At 38.0% G+C, this 25,253-nt stretch overlaps 1 protein-coding gene across 1 annotated transcript in view; it reads left to right on the forward strand.

The window, feature by feature from the left end:
• TDRD12 (tudor domain containing 12) overlaps positions 1-25,253 on the forward strand; it is a 52,426-nt gene that overhangs the window by 10,036 nt on the left and 17,137 nt on the right. Inside the window, exons 6-20 of the mRNA XM_033127147.1 lie at positions 14-99; positions 4,726-4,915; positions 6,454-6,548; positions 7,141-7,217; positions 10,326-10,406; positions 11,962-12,022; positions 12,410-12,517; positions 14,978-15,163; positions 17,460-17,616; positions 18,133-18,260; positions 19,655-19,846; positions 20,088-20,216; positions 22,392-22,509; positions 23,350-23,489; positions 23,627-23,847. Coding sequence (XP_032983038.1) covers positions 14-99; positions 4,726-4,915; positions 6,454-6,548; positions 7,141-7,217; positions 10,326-10,406; positions 11,962-12,022; positions 12,410-12,517; positions 14,978-15,163; positions 17,460-17,616; positions 18,133-18,260; positions 19,655-19,846; positions 20,088-20,216; positions 22,392-22,509; positions 23,350-23,489; positions 23,627-23,847 — 1,969 coding nt within the window. The remainder of the gene's footprint in view (positions 1-13; positions 100-4,725; positions 4,916-6,453; positions 6,549-7,140; positions 7,218-10,325; positions 10,407-11,961; positions 12,023-12,409; positions 12,518-14,977; positions 15,164-17,459; positions 17,617-18,132; positions 18,261-19,654; positions 19,847-20,087; positions 20,217-22,391; positions 22,510-23,349; positions 23,490-23,626; positions 23,848-25,253) is intronic.

The following is a 25,253-nucleotide window of genomic DNA, read 5'->3' on the forward strand; positions in this document are numbered from 1 at the left end:
TTATGCAATTTAGCAACTACCCAGGTGGAAGCCAAATTGTGTGCTGTGGAAGAAGATACTTTTGAGGTTTACCTTTACGTGACTGTAAGAAGTGAAAAAGTAAGTGAAAGAATTGTATTTTAAAAACATTTTATCATGAAACATTTTTATTTTAATAAAGAAAAAACACCAAGGGAAACAATGTCATTCACACAACATAGAAATATTCTTAATCTTTCAAGATCTGGTTTAGATCAAAAGTTAGGTTTGTGTTTTCTTCTTTTAACTATTTAAAAAAAATTACTGTAGTGTTTTATTTAGGCAGCATTTTACGTAGTAATGGACAAGCAATTATTGCTATAGTGATGGGTATAAAATCTTTTCTTCTAAGAGGACATAATTTCTGTAATACATTTAGTATGGTTTTAGTTCACTGCTTTTTCTCCCCCATAATTTTCTCATTGTGTGTACTATGTGCTCATTGTAAAGAATTCAGATAACACAGTAGAAAGCAAGTGGGTATCACCTGTGAGTTCCCCCCACCCCCCACCGCCGCCTCCATTAGCTGTTAACGTTCGTCTGGCTGCCTTTATGAAGGCTGGCACAGGGTACAGCTCCGACCGGGTGTGCAGGTAGATGGAGGTGCAGATTAGGCTGCTCGGGGCGCACACAGGGCGTCTAAACCACGGATTTATTTAAAAATTTCATTTTGAAATAACTTTTTTGTGTTCCTTTTTTATCTTATGTTATTTCTTTTTCATTTTTTAAGTTATTTTTTGTTTGTTTAATTTTTTATTTGAAATAACTTCACACTTACAGAAGAGATGTAAAAATAGTGCAGAGTTTTGTATCTGTTTTACCTGGGTTCCCCTAATGTTAACCATACAAACCAATGGCACAGCGATTAAAACCAGAAGATTAACAGTGATAAAATGCCATGTTTAGAAAATCCATAGGCCTTATTTGAATTTTGCCAGTTTTCCCACTAATTTCCCTTCTTTGGGCCAGAATCCCCGACTGCATCTGATTGTCATGTCTCCTTCATCCTTAACCTGGCAGGTCTTTCCTCATCTTTTAAGACTTTGACACTTCTCAAGAGTACCGGCCAGTTATTTTGTAGAATGTCACTCAGTTTGGGTTTGTTTGATGTTTTCTTATGATTAGATTGAGGTTCTACATTTTTAGCAAGAATGCTACAGAAGTGATACTGAGTGCTTCTCAGTGCATCATGGGAGAAGGTTCATGATGTTGATATGTCTTCTTACTAGTCATGTTAACCTTGATCAGCTGGGTAATAAGGTGGTGTCTGCTAGGTATTTCCTCCAAAGAGTTACTATTGTTTTTCTTTTGAAATTATTAAGTATTTTATGGGGAGATACTTTGAGACTGTGCAAATATCCATCAGTGACTCTTGCCTGCAAAACTTATTTCTGTGGTGTTTGCCCATTTCCATCATGTCGTCTACGTTTTAAATTGGAATTATCCCTTTTCCCCACTTATTAATTGATTCAATAATTTATCTTACTGTGGGCATCTGGATATTTATTTTACTCTGCAGAATATACTCGTTTACTGTCATTATTTTCTTGTTCAGATTATCACAGATTTGTCCATTAGCTTTTTCAGAGTGGTATATGTGTTATTTCAATGCCCCCATCATTGTTGAAAACTCTATTTTCTGGTACTACAAGTTACTCCTGGCTAACTTGGTCATTTTCCAGCCCCAGCCCTAGAGTCAACTACTTCTCCAAGAAGTGGTTCCTTTTATTGAAAAATGATGTTTGGATTTCAAGATCAGGGTAGTACTAGGTGTGCTCATTGCTAATGGGTGTCATTGATTGTAGGGCCTCTCAGCAGACAGTTAGGAAATACGTGCATATACCACCCCGTGCACACATACCGTACGTCTACATTTGTTTCCAGATCTATCCATTTGTACATATATTAACAGCTCTGGTACCTCTGATTTCAATCCAGCACCTCTCTTTTCCTCTCTTGACACCTGTCTCTGATAGCGAGAAACCTGCTGCTGTTAGCTACAGTATACTTATTTGATTCACAGAAAGTAATTTCAGAATTGCTAAGTCACATTCCTGTGAAAAATAAATTTGTCTTTAGCCTTACAGCAGGTTTGTTCTTTTCTTCCCTACCCTCTTCAGTGTGATTATGTTTATAATAAAGTTCATTTGTGATTCTTTGTATTTTGGGTTCCTCCACATCCTTGTTGATTTTACCTCTGACTTTTCATTACTTCTTTTACAACGTGGTAAAAATGCCAGACTGTTGGCTCTAGGACCAGTCTTGTAAAAAAACATTTTTTAAAACAAGTTCTCTACTGACCTGCTTCTTTCTTACTGTTTTTCAATGGTAGATCTCTCTTTCTTCCTGTATATGGTTGTGTGTGGGTGATAATTTGCTTCAGGGTAGTGAAGTGGAGAAGGCATGCTTAGCAGAGAGAACTTACTTGGGATACAGGAGGTCATAATTGCCAGAAAAAGAAAAATAGGGCCAACAATCCTTTTCCAGCTCTCAAAGGAAACACAAGGATGTATATCCCTGGGTGTTCTCTTTTTTTGCCTGTTTTTTTTCACTCAACAACGTTATTTTAAGATATATCCATATTGTTCCTTTTATTGTCAAGTACTCTTCCATTGTCTAGATATGAGGTCATATAATTAAGTTCGCGAACTCATCCTAGAAAAAGTGCTACATGACTCATTGCTGAGTATCACCTGGTCACCTTTGAAGTACTCCCCTTGGGAAGCTATGCACCAATGCCAGCACCTAATCCACCCTTCAAAGCAATTTTGGAACTCTTTTTCTGGAATGGCCATCAGAGCTGTCGTCGTATTACCCTTGATGTCCTGAATATCACCAAAATGTTTTCCTTTCAATATTTCCTTTATCTTCTGGTAAAGAGAGAGGTCATTGGGGGCCAGATCAGGTGAATAGGGAGGGTGTTCCAATACCGTTATTTGTTTACTGGCTAAAAACTCCCTCACCGACAGTGCTGTATGTGCTGGTGCATTGTCATGATGCAAGAGCCATGAATTGTTGGCGAAAAGTTCAGGTCGTCTAACTTTTTCATGCAGCCTTTTCAGCACTTCCAAATAGTAAACTTGGTTAACTGTTTGTCCAGTTGGTACAAATTCATAATGAATAAGCCCTCTGATATCAAAAAAAGGTTAGCAACAGCGGTGCAACAAGTTGGCGAACTTAATTGTCAGACTTTGTATACGATACTGTGTTCATCCATTCACTTGTTGATGGACATTTGAGTCATGGCCAGTTTGAATAATTACAAATAAAACTGCTATGAATATTCATGTACAAGCTGCCTGTGGACCTGTGCTTTTATTTCTCTTGGGTAAATACCTGGGAGTCAAACTTTTGGATGCTATTGTAGGCACTAAGAGACTACCGAATTGTTTTCCAAAGTGGTTGACCATTTTATAATCCCATGAGCTATGTATGAGAGTTCGACTTCCTCCATATCCTCTTCAATAGTTTCATGGTCATTCTTGTAGTTGTTTAGTAGTAGCTCATTGTAATTTAAATTTGCATTTCCCTGATGATTAGTGTTGGTGAACATCTTCTCACGTACTGGTTGGCCATCTGTATGTCTCCTGTGGAAAAATGTCTTTGCAGATCTTCTGCCCATTTTTAATTGGATTGTTTGTTTTTTTGCTATTGAGTTATATGAGTTCTTTATACATTTTGGATATTAACCCTTTATCAGATATTGATTTGCAGATATTTTCTCCTGTTCAGTAAGCTGTCTTTTCATTTTGTTCCCTTTATTGTGCAGAAATTTTTTAGTTTAATTCTCTCACTTGTTTATTTTTGCTTTTGTTTCCTTTGTGTTTGGTGTCAAATCCAAAAAAATCATCACCAAGATCGATGTCAAGGAGGTTACCACCTAGGTTTTCTTCTAGGAGTTTTATGGTTTCAGGTCTTACATTCAAGTCTGCATCAAGTCTTTCGATCCATTTTGAGTTAATTTTTGTTTATGGTGTAAGATAGTGGTCCAGTTTCATTCTTTTGCATATGGCTGCCCAGTTTTCCCAACAGCATTTACTGAAAAGACTGTCCTTTCTCCATTGTATATTCTTGCCTCCTTGTCATAGATTAATTGACCATATCTGTGTGGGTTTATTTCTGGGCTCTCTATTCTGTTCCATTGATCTATGTGTCTTTTTATGCCAGTACCATACTGTTTTGATTACTATCTTTTGCCCATTTTTTAATTAGGTTGTTTGTTTTCTTTTTATTGAGTTTTGAGAGTTCTTTATATATTCTGGATTCACACCCATCCAGATATATTATTTAGAAATATCTTCTTCCTGTCTTTGGATTGTTCTGAACAGTATCTTTTGAAGAGCAGAAATTTTAAATTTTGATAAAGTCTGATTTACCAGTTTTTCCTTTTATGGTTTGTGTTTTGTCTTTGCCCTCCCCCTAGATCTTTGCCTGGCAAAGTCGTGTTAGTTCTTCAGTGCTTTTAAAAGAAGATACTTCTTATATTTCATACAGCTTCTTAATTTTCTTTCTTATCAGGAGGGTTGGTCAGAAGTATCTAGTTCACCATTACCAGTGCAGAAGTCACAAAATCAATTTCTGTCAAATTATGTTTTATAAAATAATTTTTTTGAAGATCAAAATTGCAGTTAAATTTAGAATATTTTCTGAACAGTCACTTGATTACATATTTGTCTTTTTATTCATGAAATGTTTAAAATTGTACAGGTTTGTGTTAATGATGATCTGGTTGCAAAGAACTTCGCTTGTTATGTATCACCCATGGAAAATAAAACCCTTGATTCTTTAGAGAAATCAAGATTGAATATAAAGTCAGCCTCCTTTTCCAATCAACTCAATCCGGCACTTACTCTTTGGCCAATGCTTTTGCAAGGAAAAAATTCTCAAGGAATGGAAAGTGAGTAGCTTGTCATCAGTATATGTTTCCTTTAAACTGTCTTTTTTAATAGAAATCTTAGCGTATTGATATAAGTTGTCATATAGGCTTTTACCCGTATGAAAACCGTGACTTAGACTCTGAATTTAATATTTTAATTTTCATCCTCATGAGTTTGTGAAAAGTTCTGATATCATAAAGCTGCTACAGTTCGTTTTTATGAGAACAGAAAAAACTATTTTCAATTTCTTGTCAATATGGAATTTTATTTTCAGAAGTCTGTATGTTCCTAATTTAAAGACATCACCAAAACAAATTTTCATTTGTTGAGAGCTTTAGATACTTTTTAAAAGAACTACTTATTTATTAGCATGAAAAGATGAGAAGAGTCCATCATGGACAATGAAATAACTTCTCTCTACATTCAGTTTTGTTTAGTCTCTTCACATTGCTCCCCACCAACGAGCAATGCTTCCTCTAACCTTACAGAAAAGCAAGAGCAACAGTATACCAACGAATTCGCATTTCTGTTTTGGATTTTATTTCATGCTGCTGTAATCCTGAAATGTGTTTTTTCTGTCAGAATCACAGGGTTTAACTTTTCTGGCGCAGTCTTTCCAGCATCCATGGCCCAACCGTGTGGGTGACCCAGGGCCAACGCCCATGGTCGTGGGTAAGTTCTACTTGGCTCGCTTCCCTTTCATAGGCAGCATAAAATATGAATACTCTCTCTTTTTTAAAAAGTTTTCATTGGGGAATATTGAGGAAGAACGTGTTTTTTCAGGACTCATCAGCTCCAAGTCAAGTCGTTGTCCTTCAGTCTAGTTGTGGAGGGCGCAGCTCAGCTCCAAGTTCAGTTGCCATTTTCAATCTAGTTGCGGGGGGCACAGCCCACCATCCCATGTGGGAATTGAACCAGCAACCCTCTTGTTAAGAGCTCACACTCTAACCAACTGAGCCATCCTGCCACCTACCAGCAGCTCAGTGGCAGCTCGTTGTCTTCAATCTAGTTGTGGAAGGCGCAGCTCACTGGCCCATGTGGGAATCGAACCAGCAACCCTATTGTTAAGAGTCCGTGCTCTAACCAACTGAGCCATCCAGCCGCCTTAATACATGGCATTTTTGTGATCTACCTTTAGAAGTCATATAATGCACTTCCATGTTGTTTACAAACCCTCTCAGGCTCATGGGAAAGGAATACAGAGCCCATCTCTCAATAGGAGAAGTGACAAAGTCACATTGTAAGAGTAGCATGTGTGTTGGGAGACATGTTATGGCCCTCTTTGGGAAACAGTATGCCAAGTTAGAAAAGTAAATTATGTTTAATTCTTAGTAAGCCAGTAAGGATTTTTTAAAACTTTTTTTTTATAATAAGGGTGGAAACAAGATTTTTAAATTTAATCCCCTCAAGTAAGGTTTAATACAAAACCCTATTCCATAGTAATTTCATGTATTAAGATTTTATGATAGTACTTTTTTGTTATAATCCCTTTTGTCCTATTTTCTATTTTTAATAACACTTTATAAGGTAGCCTTTTATCATTATTTTTATTTTACAGATAAAACTATAAAATGTAAAATGGATTCGTTGGGAAGCTCACCTAAACAAACTGAGAAGAAACAACAGTGCATCTCTTTAAAAGATGTAAATAAGGTTGTATTTTTAAATGTTCTTTAAATATAAAGTTCATATAATGTTAACTTTAGAATATTCTCCTTTAAAATATACTAGGAGCCAAAACTGTATTTTCTGTTAAAAAAAAAAATCATTGGCTAATTTCATTCATGGAAAAATACAGTTGCATGTTCTGTTTCAAAAGAACAAAATAATTCAGCTCCCCTCTTGTTATGCCTAGTTCTTGGCCTAGTGGCCTCTCTACAAAATTGGGTATTTATTCTCATTTTAACAAGGGTGTGAAAATCTGGGATTATGGGACACTCTAATTGTTAAGTTCAAGTCTAACCTGTTCCTCCAGTTCCTTTGACAAGAGAGGTGAAAGTAATTACAGGACATTTTAAATACTGATTACCTGAAATGCCATCTGCCTGCTATTTGGACACTTCAATCTAGTGGTTATTGCAATGGCATAATCACCCAGCTTTCCAGCTCTGTGTCTCTGTGATTGTGTTGTCTGAAAATTATCTGGGATGGTGGTTTATGAGAATAATTCCCATGGGATTTTGATGTCATGACTATATATCTTGGTAGCAATACATATTCTTTCTAAAAAATATTTTTTTTACAGTGTGTTGAATCTTCCGTGTACTGGCCAACAAAAAGAGGCATAACCATATATGCTGATCCAGATATACCAGCAGCCAGGTATGATTTGAAAATTGACCAGAAACTTAAGTGTAATATTGTATTATACAGTGTTCTATAAAATTAATGATAGGAAGGTACTCAATTTCAAAAAAAGACTGGCCCCATAAATTTTGATTAAACATTTATTAATTCAAAAGAAAAATGTTGTGACAACTGGTTGGCAGCACATTTGACCAAAAACTGGTAGTGGCTCTAAAGTCTCCTTGTTACCTTGTCAGCTAAAGTTTACATAAGGCAGGTCCAACAAAGTGCTCTTAGTGTAAAATGATGCACAAATGTGGGCCAAATGGCAATACAGGTTGGTGGAAAGCAAAGGATAGTTTGTTATCTTCTTGAAGATGAGTGTCAAAGACTTTTGACTGTAACCCTGTCCTCATCAAGAAACATGCCAGTGAAATTAATGAAATCACAGAAAGGATGTAATATACCATCTCACATATAGTGTAAGATCTTAAAATAGTGTGCTTCCATTTCTCTCCTCCTGGACTTCATGCTAGTGTTGTCATACATTTTATTTATACAGTTGTTATAAATCTAGAATCTACTACCATTTTTATTTAAACAGTTATCTTTTAGAGAGATTTAAATAAATAAGAAGATAATCTTAAATATTCACTTAAGTACTTACCATTGATGCTTTTCGCTGTTTGTGTAGTTCCAGGTTTCTATTTGGTATCATTTTCCTTCTATCTAAGGACTTTCTTTACTATTTCTTGCATTGTGGGTCTACTGGTGATGAATTCTTTCAGTTTTTGTATGTCTGAAAATTTATTTCAGCTTCATCTTTGAAAAAAAGTGTTTTTGCTATGTATAGAATTCTAGGTTGATAGTTTTTTCCCCTATATTTTACAGATGTTGCCCCACATTCTGCTTGCTTGCATTGTTCCCAATGCAAAATCTACTGTCATCTTTTTCTTTGTCCTTCTGTTTGGAACTCTGATGGCTTCTAAGATTTTCTCTTTATTACAGGTTTGAGCAAATTAATTATTATATACTTTGGTGTCATTTCTCTCACTTTTTTTATATGCTGGGGGTTCGTTAAGGTTCTACATTTATGAACCTGTCGTTAAGGTTCTTCATTTGTAGGTTTCTGTCTTTCATCAAATTTGGCATGTATTCAGCAGTTATTCTATAAATATTTTTTCTGCACCCATATCTTTCTCCTCTCATTTTGAGACTGATGAGACTGTCCAAAAGGTCTCTGAGTCTCTGTTCATTTTTTCAACCTTTTCTCTTGCTATTCTTCGATTAACAGTTCTATTTATCTGTTTTCAACTTAATTGAATCTTATTATCTCCATTCTGCTATTGAGCCTATCTCACTTTATTTGATGTGTTACACTTTTCAGTTCTAAAATTTTCATTTTTTGTAGTTCATATTTCTTTGCAGAGAACTTTCATTGTTCCTTTCAAAAGTGCTCATCTTTCCTTTTTTTTTTTTTAAAGCCATAGTCTTTTCTTTTTCCTTTTTTAAGGTTTTATTGGGGAAGGGGAACAGGACTTTATTGGGGAACAGTGTGTACTTCCAGGACTTTTTTTTTTTCCAAGTCAAGTTGTTGTCCTTTCAATCTTAGTTGTGGAGGGTGCCGTTCAGCTTCAAGTTGTTGTCCTTTCAGTCTTAGTTGTGGAGGACGCAGCTCAGCTCCAGGTCCAGTTGCCGTTGCTAGTTGCAGGGGCACAGCCCATCATCCCTTGCGGGAGTCGAGGAGTTGAACTGGCAACCTTGTGGTTGAGAGCCCACTGGCCCATGTGGGAATCAAACTGGCAGCCTTCAGAGTTAGGAGCACGGAGCTCTAACCGCCTGAGCCACCGGGCCGGCCCTCATCTTTCCTTTTTTGTGGAGCATGGTTATAATAGCTGCAGTAAAATGTTTAATAATTACCACTTCTGAACCATCTTGGGGTTGGCACCTGTTGATTATCTTTTCCTTTGATAATTGATCTGAGTTTCCTGGTTCTTTTTGTGTTGAGTAATTTTGGTTTGTATTCTGGATATTTTGAATATTATGATGTGAGGCTCTGATTTCTGTTAAAGTCCTCTGTAGAATATTAATTTTGTTGTTTTTGTTGTTCATTTGGTTTAGCAGGAAGTCGACAACTCCCTTAGATTCAGACCTCAATTCTGTTTCTTTCTGTGGATGTTGATCGTAATGTTAGCTCAGTTTCCAAATCTTTAGTATGTGACTTGGGTCAGTTCTGAATATGCTCAACTTGGGATGACCCTGGGATTTATGCTGGGTCATACACAGAAATAGGGGATTCCCCCTCCCCTATATCTTGCTCTTTTTCTAGGATTTTCTTCACATTCACCATTTTCCAGATGCTCCCTCTCCCTGTTCCTCTGGCCATATAGATGGTTTCTGTCTGAGAAACTGCCATGTGGTTCTGTGTGATTGGGGCTACTTGTGGAGCAAAACAGCAATAGAAGAAATGAGAGAATAAAAAGATGGAGATTGTCCCTACACAGTCTTTAGACCATGGACTCCCTGTTTCCTAGTTCCTCTAGAGGGAGGGGAACATTTTCTCTTAGGGTTTTAGGTGACCACACAGCTGTTGCCGTTGTAGCATACAGTCCCATGATCAGAGCTGGCCTTGGGCAGGACCAGGAGAGAAAAAGAGGAATTAAAAATCGGTGAGGATTCCCCACACTCTGTTTGAAGCCTCCATTTCTGGTTCTCTGGCTTGAAATAGAGGGTTTTTCTCAGAGTTTTTGATGTCTGTGTCCTCTACAGAGTGCTAAGTCTCGGGCCACCCTCAGGTCAACACTAAGAGATAGAAGGTAAAAGCCCAGGAAACTGTCCGTGATTCTGGTTGTTTTTTAGGTTTTAACTTCTTGCTCCTATAGTTTATATTTTATTTGGTTTCTAGTGATAATCAGTAGCAGAGATGGGCTAGAGTGGGCTTAACTCCCTCTTGGCAAGCACCAGAACTGTCAAAATGGTTTTTTTACTTAAAGGGCTCAGCTCTAGTTCTCACATAAATTTACCTATATAGAACAACTTACTCCTCAGTGGTACTTTTTAAATTTTCTCCCAGAAAATAAAAGTATTTTCACGATTGGGGTAAATGGGTTCAGAAATTTTAATAAATGCTTTTTTGATTTCTAGTGCTTTATGTCAGAGGTCAAATGAGACACCACTTAGATTGACTGAGAAGAAAGACTACAATGAGAAGAATGGCTGTGTGAAGTACGAATGTTTTTCTTGGCCTAAATTTTTTATTGAAATAATGGTGATAAAATTATAAGCTTAGAGAATTTATATGATTTTAGTATTAATTTCAGACCTGCATCCCCATTAAAAAACATACGTGCAGTGTCTTCTGCAGGCTTTGAAATTAGTTTTTTCTTTTCTATTTACGTAAGGTAGATTTTTCTGTTTAAAGCTCTGTTCCACTGTAAATAGTCATTTTCTGCCTCCTCTTCCTGATTCTCTTGGTGAAGTGAACAATTTTATGAAATAAATTAGATATAGTTGAACTTTGGGGGCTGTTGATTTTATATGGGTTGGTATTTGCTTTCTTTCAAGTTTTCTGATGTTGGACAGGTTTATCACTTGCTGGAGAAACTAATTATTTGCAGTGTGGAATTTGAGGATATTTTTTGTCCTGCCAGATTCTCAAAGTATTCACTTACAAGTTGTTAACAATAGAGTAATAACTTCATTTTATACTTGTTTAATCCACAAAATATTTCATACCTATTTTTAAGATTTCTTACCATACTAACCGAAAAACACTCTTACACGTATATTCCAAATAACTGGCTGCTCTGAAGCCACCAGAGTAACAAAGAATTTAAGCCAGTTCAGAGGTGGGAAAGTCATGCTGTATCTACTGATTGGCTTGGGATGCTTTAGGATGCCCTGCTTCCCAGAGGCCAGCCACACTGTGGCCCTGTAACGGCCTGTCATCCAGCAGGAGCTCCTCACGGGTTCTCAAGGGTGGTGATTCTATAATTTAGTTGTAATATCGATGAGGTCATGGGAGGAAGCGAGCACAGCGTTTACCTACTCTGCCATCTTGACTGGAAGTTCAGGAGCTCCTCACAATGTTCCAAGGCCAGGGGCTTTGAAGGCAGCCATGGAGCCCACAGGTCTGGGGTGGCACCTGAGTTGACAGCCTCCTCCTGGGATATCCCTCCACCCTCATACCTGAAAGTTGTGGTGTTACAAGTGGTTATTTTTCTTGGAACAAAAGACCTTGCATTATCCATATAGCTCATTTCTTTCTTTTATTATATGAAAGTATTACTTAATAAATTAACCCTGAGATAACGCTGTTGCCTTTTATATTTGTGTTAGAAGGTTGTATCTTATCTTCTATTTGGCTAAATGCCCTTTACTTAGTACCCGCTGATTAAATTATACCAGTTATTCTACTGTGGGTTACAGGGAGCTTTGAAGTGTTCAAGATTAAACAGCAAAGAAGGAAGGAGGCAATGAGTTTATTAGGAACATGTGATGACCTGGTGATCATACAATCTTTCTCCTTGTTCAGAGCTGGTGGTCCTGTGATTGACAATTCAGCCTGGAGCCTCGGGTGGGTGGGGGAAGCATGTGCCTGGCATGACCCACCGTGGCCCTTGTATCACAATAAACAAGGCAAAATAAAATGAGCAGTGATTTCATAGCTATGCTTTGGGATATATAGTTCACTTTACTTACGTCAAGGAAGAATTAATAGTTCAATTGAAGAAATATAAACACTTTTTTCCTTTCAAGTTGCCCTTTAACTATTTTACAGATTATTGCAATTTTTAAATCCTGATCCTTTGAGAGCTGATGGAATCTCTGATCTGCAGCAGGTACTACAACTCTAAAAAAAAATAAAATAAAATAAAAAAGAAAGAAAACTGTTTACTCTTTAAATCCTTCTCCTTCCTCCCTCTAAATTTGAGATCAGAAGAGAAACCCCTTCTATTGGGAACTTCAGCTGAAGACATCTTTTTAGAAATTGTCCAGTGAATTATTGCTTGAGAGAAATTGTTTTTTCTTTTTAATTGTTTGTTTTTAAATTTGGGTAATAGATGCTCTTCCTTTCATTTTGGTAGTTTTGGTGGTTTTTGATAAGCATATACACCTGGGTGATTTACATTGAAATCAAACTCTTGTATTTTTTTCACTTCTGTAAAGTTCTTGATATTCTGTGCTAATACTGCAGGGCAGAGTTGTCTAACATCCGTGTTTTCTAGTTGCAGAAGTTGAAATTGGGCATACAGCAGCCCTTCACAGTGCTCCGGAACAAGATCGAACCTTGCTTATGCATTGATATGTCGCCACTTTCGGCGGACCTGAAAAAGGTAAACGTGCTTCTGAAACCAAACTCAAGAAGGAATACTGACGGAATGTAGAAGGATTTTTAATAAATGCTTCTAAGGTTGCATTTGTATAATTTCTTTGCTTTTGAAATTCTCATTTAAGCTTTTATTATTAATTTCTTATTTATTCTTAAGTCCGGGTTAACTTCTTACAAATGAATAATTTTTTTTGTGGAGAAATCCCTGTTTAACTTTTAAGTGCTTATCTGAATTAAATTTTCAAATGTGCCTGTGGAATGGGGGCTTGGAAGGCACAAGTTGCCAGGGCAATTGTAATACAGTTTTTAGCATTTTTTTCAAAGTTGCTTTATAGACCTGTGGTTTCCCTTAGTAAATTGATCATACGTGTGTATCTACTTCCTACTTGATACAAAAACAACAACAACTTAAAATATTTTTAAAAAAAGAATGGAAGATGGAACCACAAGGATAAATAGAATAAGAGGGAAGTCTTTAGGAAAACAGCTTCCCACAGGCTTTGAGGAGATGGGAAACAGGCAACAGAGTATGGCTGACATGCCCCAGGAAGCAGGGAAGTTGGCGAGCGTCGTGCACTTCCTTACCTGTTTCCACAGCCAGACTCTCAGGAGGGAGGTTGGAGGCTCTTTTTGGAGAAACTGAATGGCCCTAGAGAAAAACCTTTGGATGGTGCTGTCTGGAATTCTCCCAGTAAAAGGGTCTGCTTCTGCCCTGTCTTCCTGCAGTGATGTGACTGTCACACGGAGATGAGCTTTGCCTCGCCCACGGGTCCTCTGGTCAGCTTTTAGTGGCCTTCCTCAGCCTGAACAGAACACCAGGGATTGTTAGACATTAGAGGAAAGCCCTCACCTAAGAAAAAAACCCCGAACAACTCCAAAGGCAACAAACAATGTAGGGAGTAGAAGAAAACATTAGAAAATAAATATCCTCAGAGATAAGAGAAGATATATATTGCATGTATTTAACAATAACAGGGTACTGTCGAAAAGGAACAGTCAGAGAATAAAAAAAGGTTCTTGGGAAGTCACAATGTTATAAAAATAAAAATCAATAGTGGACTTGAGAGGTAAAATAAAAGCTGTCAGAAAGGGGAACAAAAAGACAAAAGCGATGGAAAGGAGGGGCAAAAGAAAATTTGAGTGCCTGACCAATGCTCTATACACCTGAAGACGTGAAGTAGAATAATATTGACTGTCAACTATAACTAAATATATAGGTATATATAGTCACGGGATGTGGAGTACAACACAGGGCAGAGTCAAAGGTATTGTAAGAGCTATATAAGATGTCAGAGGGCCAGTAGCTTGGGGAGAGGGTCATTACTTCATGAGGGGTTTAGATGTCTAACTGTTACGTTGCTTTGTACGCCTGAAACCAAAAAAAGAAAATTTGAGGGTCAGTTTGAGGTCTGATATCTGAAAATGGGATTTCTAGAAAGAAACGACGGAAGAGGGCAGAAAAATCTGAGAAGAAGAACATGTGAATGATTTCTAGATTTAATGGATATGACTCTCCAAATTAAGAGAGTTTACCTACCACAGGCCCAGCACAACTTAGAAATAAGATAGTAGACAGGATGTTGTGAAACGTCTAAACTGGACGCTTCAGACATGGAAGCTTCCAGAGAGAAGAAACTGGTCCCACACGCGTGGTCAGGAGTCGGATTGGCTTCAGACTTCTCCAAAGTAACACCAGAGGAGCATCGACCCCAACGTTCTAATGAAAAGTTATTTCTTACCCAGAGGTCTATTCTCAAACTGTCAATGAAGTGTGAGGATAGAATGAAGACATTTTCAGATATACAAAATCTCAGATTTACTTCCTCTGTACCCTTTGTCAAGAAGCTACTGAAATATGTTCTCCACCAACACAAGAAGGTGAACAAAAAAGAAGATGACGTGAGTTGCAAACAAAAGGGTGATGGTGCGGGAAGCTCCCTGGATGACCGCTGCATTCCAGGGGCAGAGAGGAGTCATTCCCGCTTGCAGTGGGGGTCAGGGCTTGGGGAGGAGGACTTCACGGAGATGATGGAGCTGATAAGTCAGCTTTTTGGAAGACAGTATCCTCGTGGCTGGAGAACTCTACCCTGTTAGAACATTTGGGAGGTTTTAATGACAATTACATAGAAAAATAAGCAAAAGAGGCCATATTTTTAAAAAGCTTTACAAGTGAGCTGATGCACCGGCAGATTACTAGGAGGAGGGGAGAAGAAGTCACATCCTAGCTCTGGTGAGCTCTAAGCGCCTGGTTCGTCAGTGGACCGCCTATTGGATCCTTTTCATTTGGAGCCCAGAAACTCAGGAGTTTGATGTGAGGAAAGATTCAGCGGGGCTTAAAAGCTAGGTCTTGGAAAATGCCAGGCTGAGCAATGTACACCCATTGTTGGGGGTAAATGAGCAATGAGATGGGTTTTTTAATTAGTTTTCTATACTTTATTGTGGTTTTTTGGTTGTTGTTTTGTAGGCTCTTCAAAGAAATAAGTTTCTGGGACCTAACCACACTGAATCTTACTCTTGGCCTCCCATAGCACGTGGCTGTGATGTGGTTGTCATTTCTCAGTGTGGAAATGACCCTTTGTTGTACCTTCCACCAGTGCTTACGGTTTTGCAAACGGGGGGCTGCTATCAGTCATTACCGAGTAGAAACGGAGTAAGTTGAAGACAATTTTGTTTCACAACAAAATGGATTAAATATTTATTTTTAAATTTTACACCTAACCTTTGGTAAAGTTTAGGTCACGTTATTCATTTAGTTTCCAAACTGGCAGGACAAAAAACCATCCTATGAGAAAGTTTTCTCTTACCACAGTCATCAGTTTTCCACACCCATTCTCACTTTGACCCCCAGTTGTGGGCCATCCACTGAGACGAGAGTCCTGACTTTGATAGATGAATACATAGTTCATAAAAGTATTTCACGGATTTAATTAATCTAATTGTCACAGTGACCCTATGAGATGATCAGGCCACGTATTCTTTTCACCATTTTATAGATGCAAAAATTAACTCATGAAAAGTTACCAGTATAAATTTTAACAGCTGACAAGTGGGAAAAGAAGCAGGATTAGACTTTAGGTTTTCTGTCCTCTTTTCCCATATTCTTGCAGATATTTTCACAGCACCACACACTGTTTTATAATCCCACTTTTATTTTTCCCATGTGTAAGAATCTGAAAATAGCTGAGAGAGATGATGGGAAGGAGAGAACTCGGGGATGTGAGGATCAAATGACGGGGGTAGTGACATCTGCTTTGCTGGGTTTTGGTTGTTAGTTGAACTGATGTCCTATCAGGCCTTTGTCTCAGATCCTATCCCAAAGGACACACTACAGAATGTTCTGCCACTCATTATAAGGTGGAACATAGCCGTACAAAAAGACACTTAGAATTGCATTTTAGAAAAGATTCTAATTTATTTTTCTAATTGTGCTATGTAGTTTAATGATTTTCCTTTGGAAAACGTCATTGGCTAAGTTATGTATTGATTTAATAAAACTAAATGGATACCCTCAATTAGTTAGCAGCTGACCGCTGTTGATGAGACACAGAAGGTATTGAGATAGAACCCTGGCTGGACCAGAAAAGGATGTCCAGGTCTTGTATCCACTCTGCTTTCTCTGTGTCTCCCTATTCAGCCTGCTTTGTAGCCCTGACACCTGGAAGCTAGCGCTCACCTGGATCTTCGTAAAGGAAAAAGAAGACTCATTCTTGTCTTTAGCTAATCGAAGGAGGTGTTCAAGAAGGTGTTTGGCAGGCAGTGTAGCTTCAGGAGATATTTGGCAAGTGGAGGGCAAGGTTCAGATGGAAACTCCAATCTCCTAAGGAAGAGATGTTAACCTTTTTTTTTTTTTTTTGACTTTTTTTTTTTTTAATCATTTTTTTTCCATCCAGTTAACGGTTAAGGGCACGGTACCTCCTTCACCTTTGTTTATTCAAACATTAAGCCAGGCTTCAGGATTCTATTTTCTTTTTTTTTTTCTTTCTTTCTTTTTTTATTGAGGAAAGGGTACAGGACTTTATTGAGGGAACAGTGTGTACTTCCAGCACTTTTTTCCAAGTCAAGTTGTTGTCCTTTCAATCTTAGTTGTGGAGGGTGTCGTTCAGCTTCAAGTTGTTGTCCTTTCAATCTTAGTTGTGGAGGGTGTCATTCAGCTTCAAGTTGTTGTCCTTTCAGTGTTAGTTGCGGAGGGCGCAGCTCAGCTCCAGGTCCAGTTGCCGTTGCTAGTTGAAGGGGGCACAGCCCACCATCCCTTGTGGGAGTTGAACCGGCAAACTTGTGGTTGAGAGGATGCACTCCAACCAACTGAGCCATCCGGGAGCTCAGCGGCAGCTCAGCTCAAGGTGCCGTGTTCAATCTTAGTTGCAGGGGACTCAGCCCATCATCACTTGCAGGACTCGAGGAATTGAACTGGCAGCCTTGTGGTTAAGAGCCCACTGGCCCATGTGGGAATCGAACTGGCAGCCTTCAGAGTTAGGAGCATGGAGCTCTAACTGCTGGGCCAGCCGATGTTAACCTTTTTAAAGGCCCCTTTCAGGAAGCAGTTAGTTCATCTTTGTGCTTAGGAGCAGGAGCTCTAGAGCCAGACTGCCTGGCTTCAAATCCTGTTGCTACTGTGTATTAGCTGTGCAGCCTTGGGCAACTGACTTCACCTCTCTGTGCCTCAGACTCCTCATCTGTGAAATCAGGTAGTACTAGGTCCTATCCTGTAAGAGTGTTTTCAGGACTAAGTGAATTAATATTTGTGAAATGCTTAGTTTAAGCTCTAGGAACAGATGAGTGTCTAACTCCATTTTAATGAAATATTTTAACTTTTCTGACCTCTATGATGATGATACAAATGTATGTAGTACTTACTCTGTACAAGGAGCTGTTCTACATGCTTCACATATCCTGTGTTCGATTCCTAACTTTTGTCCCAAATAATGTGAATTTGTGTGTCTTCGCAGCCTCTGGCAGTCATCATATGTCCTGGGTGGAAAAAGGCCCAATTTATTTTTGAATTATTGGGAGACTATAACATGTCCTCCAGGCCTCTTCATCCTATGTTGTTAACAATTGGACTCCACAAAGATGAAGCCAAAAGCATGAAGCTTCCAAGGGGGTGTAAGCATCCTTTCAAACTGTTTGCTTTTCCCCACAGAACACAGTGGAGCCTTCCCTGGGCAGGCCCGGGAGCTGCCGATGACACAGGGCTGTGTAGATGCAGCCGATGGTCCCTAGTCCAGACTGCCCTTGTCAATTACTGATGGCAATAGATGATGCAGGTTTGATCTTGGCTCACATCTGTGAGAAAATAAGAAAACCACGTGATTTCATTCATTTATCAACTATCTACTGAACACCTACCATTTTGTTAGATGTTGACTAAAACGCTCCTTGTCTTTTAGGAGTGCAAAACCTGGTGGGAGCCCTAGTATTTAATCAGATAATGGCAGGGTTGGTAACAGTTAGTAACCCAGGCAGGCACACCCACCTGCCTCAGCCACCTGAGTAAGAAAAACAGCTTTTTGTCTTATTAGAAGGCATTTCTAGAAAGTATATGGAATCTTAGTAAAGGAAATGTTAGGAAAACCTGTGGGAAATCTAAAATGTTAATTGTTGTTTTCTTTTAAAATGTAGGTGATGTAATTGTGACAACACCACATAGTCTCCTGAGATTTCTCAAATATCAAAGCTTGTTATTTCTTAGACTCTGTCACCTAATTTTGGATGAGGTAGAAGTATTATTCTTTGAAGCTAATGAACAAGTAAGTATGATATACATTTAGATTGCATTAGTATTCAGAAGTATATATAATGAAAGTCTTCACTGCTTTTTGGAGTCAAGAAAAGTGTCTGGTTGGGGAAGAAACTTGGTTACTCTATAAAAGTTTCCCTTTAACTTCTATGATTAACAAGAGAGAACGTTTATCTGAAATTTCCTTCCCAATATTAAAGGTCTCTTTAAAGAGCTAAACTTCTTTTCGAGGGTGGTTTTCTAAAATATTTAATATTTTTCTGGTTATGAAAGCCATTTTTATTTTAGAGAATTTGAGAAATAGAGAAGAGCACTTGAACTGCCCCAAGGTCCGTAATCTTACACTCAGACGTAATCACTGTTACTATTTTGGAGTATTTCCTTCTTTTTCATAATTCCTGTGTCTATTGACACAAGTAGTTAACAATATCAGGCCCTTACTTTATGTGCTAATTTGTAACTTGCATTTTTCAGTCAATAGCGTTGTATTGTTACTATTCTACAGCATGACTATTGGCCATATGGTATTGAATCCTATGGACATTTTTTTTTTAATCGTTTTATTTTCAGACATTTAGCATCATTTGTGTGTGTGTGTGCGTGTGTGTGTGAAGAACATACATCTTCTTGCATGTTTCCCTTAGGGTAAATTCCTAGGCAAGCGATTGATGGATCAAAGACTGAATTCTTGTAAGGCATTTGTTGGAAGCAGTGTAACATGATGACCAAGAGCATTTGTTTGGTAGAGGTGATGGCCCCAGGTTCAAGTCCAGGCTCTGTTACTTGACTATATGGACCCGTGCAGGGTTTCTGAACATCTTTAAAAATCTCAGTTCTCATTTGCAAACTAATATCTGGAATACTGCATTGTACGGTTGCCTTTCTGAAGGTGTACACTGATTTACACTCCCTTAGGTAGTGTGCCGCCATGCCACACTCCTTGCACCCCTGACAGTGGAAGGCCCCGGTCCAGCTTTCTTTGCCAGTCTGATTGTTAAACGTGGCATCTGACTAGTTTAATCTGTATTTCCTTGATAACTTGTTAAGTTGAGCATGAATTCATACTGGTCATTTGTACCCATTCTTCTATGAGCTGCTTCTTCATTCCTTTGCTTATTTTCTGTCTGTGGGACCATCTTTTTCTAATCAGTTTGTAGAAGTTTTGTACAAGGACGGAAATCCTTTGTTACATATGTTGCACATAGTTACCCAGATGTTTATGTTTTAATTTTGTTTAGACCTAACATTTTTTCCTTTTTAGTTTTTTCCTTTACTTTTATGTTTGTGAAGGCCTTTTCCCACTCTGAACACAAAAAATATAAATCCTTTACTTTTTACATTCTGTCAAACTAATGATTAGTCTCTTTTGAAATACAAGTGAAATTAATTATACTAATTTTCCAGATGTTTGCTATCTTACATAACTTTAAAAAAAATACTGAAGTTGACGAAAGGGAATCTGCACCACATCAGATTGTTGCAGTTGGAGTTCGTTGGAACAAGCATATAGAACATTTACTCAAAGAGTTCATGAATGACCCCTACGTTGTGATCACAGCCATGGAAGAGGCTGCTCTCTATGGCAATGTCCAACAGGTAATGAGTCGTGGGGAGGAGTCGGGGGCTGATGAACACAGGCAAGTAACCTTTGTTTCATGGCTTAATATTAAAAGATTATAGCTTTGATTTCATACACAAGTCTATAATTGTGTATTTAAATTTATATTGGTTTGCTACACACTCTTTTCTATTAAAATCACAACTTAACCTCTGCAAAGTGAAACTGTAGCACCTTGAACATTTAAAAAATCACATTGTTTCTGTATTTCATTACCAGGTAGTACACCTTTGCCTAGAAAGTGAAAAAACTTCTACTTTACTCCAAACTCTTGATTTCGTTCCAAGTCAGGCACAAAAGACCTTGATCTTCACCTGTTCTGTAGCTGAAACTGAAATCGTGTGTAAGGTGAGACCTTCCACGCATAGAAAGTTCTTAACTGTTTGTTTAAACTGTGATTGAATCTTAAGTCATCAGAGAATTACTGTGGTAGTTAAATACTTGACAGGGGAATAAAATTGTACAAGTTCAACATCAGTCAGAATGGGTGCTGGTAGCAATGAAAAAGGACATCAGGAGGCCTGAGACTGAGGGGAGGAGCCAAGTAGCCTTTCATTGATGCAGACTGTCCCCAAAGGGAGCAGTGCTTTACACTTTGTCAGGGCAGAGCATTAAAAGGATTCGTTCATGAAGAAATGCCTACATCTTCTGTACCCTCTACTTAAGAAAATAGAGAAGATAACACTCAAATATATCATCGTGTCGCTAGAAAAGCCAACTACATTGACTAAAGATATATTTAATCTAATTGTGTATAAATTAATGCTAAAATGTAGCAATGAGGCCAAATAAAAAATAAGAATCAGTAGTATTCTCAAGGTCTATCAGTGTTGTTGCAAATGGTAAGATGGACTTTGAGGATATTATGCTAAGTGAAATAAGTCGGACTGAGAAAGAAAATAACACGTGACCTCACTTATATATGGAATCTAAAGAACAGAATAAATGAGCAAACAAAACAGAAATAGACTGAGAGATATAGAAAAAAACTTGGTTGCTAGAGGGGAGGGGGGAGGGGAAGAGGGAGAAAGTGAAGGCATTAGAAAGTGCCAATCAGTAGACACAGTACAGTCACGGGGGTGTGAAACACAGTGTGGGGGACGTAAGCAGCAGTGCTGTAAAGATCATGTAGGGGCCCGACGGGCACGGGACTTGTCAGGGGTCACGTCATAGACTGCGTAGGTGCCTGACCACTGGCTGTACACCTCAAGCTGAAGGAGAGTAATATTGAATGTCCATTAGAATTATATATATGTAATTTATAATATATAATATGTATTGTATATATAATATGCCAGATGGGAATAATACTGTATATGTTATTAATATAATATATATTGTATATAATATATCAGATGTATTATATATACATTATATAATATATATTGTATATATACTATGTTATATATAGTATATATACATACACATATCTGTATATAATAGTATGTATATTGTATACATACATTTACAAATATATATGTATAACATGTATATTATACATATTGTATACAAGTAATATATATTGTACATATATAATATATATAATATAATATGTAATTTATAACATATAATACAGTGTATATATATTCATGGCATATGGAGTACAGCGTAAGGAAAATAGTCAATGGTATTGTAACAGCTATATAAGATGTCAGGGGTAGTAGCTTGGGGGTGGGGGTTATCACATTGCAAAGGATGTAAATGTCTATTATGTTGCTTTGTACACCTAAAATTGATTAAAAAAAACAATTGAAAGAAAAAAAAAAGAATCAGTAGTACATCCACATTTCAACACTAATGGACTAGTAGGCGTAGTGAAAAAGCCCCGATGGACAGCAGTACCATACATTTGGCGTACGTGTACATTAACAGTTGACCCTTCAACAACACAGGTTTGAATGGCGCAGGTCCACTCATACACAGATTTTTTATAGTAAATACATTCAGTACTACAAATGTATTTTCCTTATGACTTTCCTAATAACATTTTTTTCCTCTAGCTTACTTTATTGTAAGAATGTAGTATACAATACAGATAACATACAAAACGTGTGTTGATCGATTGTGTATATTATTGGTAAGGCTTCTAGTCAACAGCAGGCTATATAAGTAGTTAAGTTTTTGGAGAGTCAAAAGTTACAGGATTATTGACTGCTTGGGGGGGTGGTCAGCACTCTTACCCTATGTTGTTCAAGGGTCGGCTGTATATACGAATATCTGTATAAGTAGTATATACACACATATGTACATACACACATATATGCACATGTGCATTGTTTTAAAAGGCAGGAAAATAGTTTTAGCAAAAGTTTGTTTCATTTGAGCAGGTTTTTAGATACAAACTATAGAAATTTGGAAATGTATTTATTTAAATAACAATCATCTCATTCTTAGAATTGTTTGATTCGTGAGCTAATACCCTCACAGATAATTTTAAGAGGTTTATATTGATGATTATTGACAGAACAGTTGTCTTCAAGTTCTGTTCCTGACTGTGAACTGACCTCTTGGTTTCATCTTTAGGTCGTAGAAAGCAATTCAATATTTTGCTTGAAAATGCATAAAGAAATGGTTTTTGATTTAAAAAGTGTTTTAGAGCAGTGGAAGAAGAAGTTAAGTTCTGGCTCTCACATTGTATTAGGTAAGTGTTTTGATTTCTACTTACATTTAGAAAAGGCGGAGCTAATAGGAATCGTGCCTTCAATTCATTTATATATAACTCATCTCTGAATTTCTCATCATTTTTTAGACTTATTGAGAATTTATTAGTAATCTGAATTTCAAAGTGAAAATGCACCTCCACTAAGATTTTGATGCTGAGGTGGATGTGTGTCCCCCAGGAGGCAGCAGCCCTTAGTCTAGACTTTTCCCTGGAGTTCCAGTTTGAGGATCACTGTCTCATTTATACAGAGGGTGCCAAAAACATGTATACACATTTTAAGAAAGGAAAAAACTGTATTAAAATTGTAATACTCAATATATACCGCTAACAAAAGATGAATACGAGTCACGTTTGACTTCTGCAATTACAAGAGGTGCTCAAAGTGGTTACCATCAGCGTGCAGACATTTCTGAGCACGGTGAACTACTGCTTGAGCAACGCTGACCAAAGTGTCCACTTGTATACAATTTTTTGGCACCCCCGAAATATACATACATAAGTGCTTATGATGAAACATGTCATAGATGACTGTTAGATTTAATATTAGAAATGTAAAAATCAAAATGTATAAAATACGTGTAAAATAGGTATGGATGGCCTAGATTTGTAATAAAACGAGTCCTTTTTTTAGAGGTAAGAGGGAGACCACTTTTCTCGAATTCAGTCACTGGGCTGTGACATTTTTGGAAAAAATGGGAAGGAAGCTCCTTTGCATCTAAAAAGTAAAATGCAATAAAGCAATGTATTGAAGTATGCTCAATGGAGTAAGTACAGTAAAACTCCAGCCTCATTTCAAATTGTCGGAATCCTTTTCTCCAGCCTTAACTGATGACTGCATACCACTCTTGGCCATCACTGATGCCACGTGTGTGATTCACTTCAGCTTTCCTTCCTCGCCAAAAATCTTTGGAGGACGTCTATATTGCATGTCTGATCATTTTCAGAGTTTAACTGAACAGGTTTGATTAATTTTTATTATCTTTTAACGTTCCGCTGGCATTTTCCATGTAATGACAAATTCAGAGTCCACAAAGTTTTATCGTTTAGACTGATATGGATGATCCACTTCCTTTATTCATTCACCCTCGATTTTAAGGGTTCTCCTGCAGAACAGGGAGATAAGAAAACCAAATCTGTCTTGCTGCTGACGGAGAGAAATGCATGCCATGCAGTTGGTGTCCTGCGCTATTTGGAGAGAGCAGATGCCAAGATTCCATCGGAGCTGTATGAGTTTACTGCAGGGGTTCTAGAAGCCAAGGAACACAAAAAAGCCAGAAGGCCTCTTTGTCCATATCTTAAGGCTTTTGGTTTTTGCAAGTAAGCCAGTCATCTTTTTTTCGTAATTGAGATATACGGTAAAGTGCACAGGTGATTAGTTTACAGCTTGATGCATTGTTACATATGTATGCACCCGTGGGAACCACCACCCAGCTTTGAGGAAGCACCCGAGAGGTCCCCTCATGCTCCTTCCCAATTTGTCCTCCTTCAGAAGTAACCACACTCCTGATATCTGTTAATTTTGCTTATTTTTGAACTTCATCATCAACCTAATATCTGTGACATTTATCTGTGTTGTTGTATCAGTATTTTGTTTATGTGGTAGCTCAGTATTCCATTGTATGAATATATCACAACGTGTATATATATCTATTCTTCTGTTGATGGACTTGTGGATTGTTTCCAGTTCTGGCTATTATGTATGAAGCTATCTTTTTGTGGAAATATAAACCCATTTCTCGTGGATATATACTTTGGAGTGGAATTTCTGGGTCACAGGATAAGCATATGTTTTACTTTTCCAAAGTGGCTGACCATTTTACGATTTAGTCAGTAGTGTGTGAGAGCATTTGAGTTGCTCCATATCCTCACCAACACTTAGTATGCTGGGGGTAGTGGTAAACCATTGTGATTTGCATTTGTGTTTCCCTAATAATTAATGATGTTGAATGTCCTTTCATAGGCTTGTGGGACATTTGACCATCCTCTTTTTGTGACATGCCTGTTCAGGTCTTTTACCCACTTTTTAAATGGGGCGTTTATCTTTTTGTTACTGGTTTGTGGGATTAATTTATTCTAGATACAAATGCTTTGTCACATATGTACATTGAGAATATCTTCTCCAAGTATGGCAGCTTGCCTTTTCACTCTTAATAGTCTTCTAATGAGCAGACATTGTAAATTTTGATGAAGCTTTTTTTTTTTTTTTTAAGATTTTATTGGGGAAGGGGAACAGGACTTTTTTTATTGGGGAACAGTGTGTACTTCCAGGACTTTTTTCCAAGTCAAGTTGTTGTCCTTTCAATCTTAGTTGTGGAGGGTGCCATTCAGCTTCAAGTTGTTGTCCTTTCAGTCTTAGTTGTGGAGGGCGCAGCTCAGCTCCAGGTTCAGTTGCTATTGCTAGTTATGGGGGGAGCAGCCCACCATACCTTGCGGGAGTCGAGGAATCGAACTGGCAACCTTGTGGTTGAGAGGACTCGCTCCAACCAACTGAGCCATCCAGGAGCTCAGTGGCAGCTCAGCTCAAGGTGCCGTGTTCAATTTTAGTTGCAGGGGGCACTGCCCACCATCCCTTGTGGGATTCGAGGAATCGAACCGGCAGCCTTGTGGTTGAGAGGACGCGCTCCAACCAACTGAGCCATCCAGGAGGCAGCTCAGCTCAAGGTGCCGTGTTCAATCTTAGTTGCAGGGGGCGGAGCCGACCATCCGTTGCGGGACTCGAGGAA

This window comes from Rhinolophus ferrumequinum, chromosome 15 (genome assembly GCF_004115265.2).
Source record: "Rhinolophus ferrumequinum isolate MPI-CBG mRhiFer1 chromosome 15, mRhiFer1_v1.p, whole genome shotgun sequence".
NCBI lineage: Eukaryota > Metazoa > Chordata > Mammalia > Chiroptera > Rhinolophidae > Rhinolophus > Rhinolophus ferrumequinum.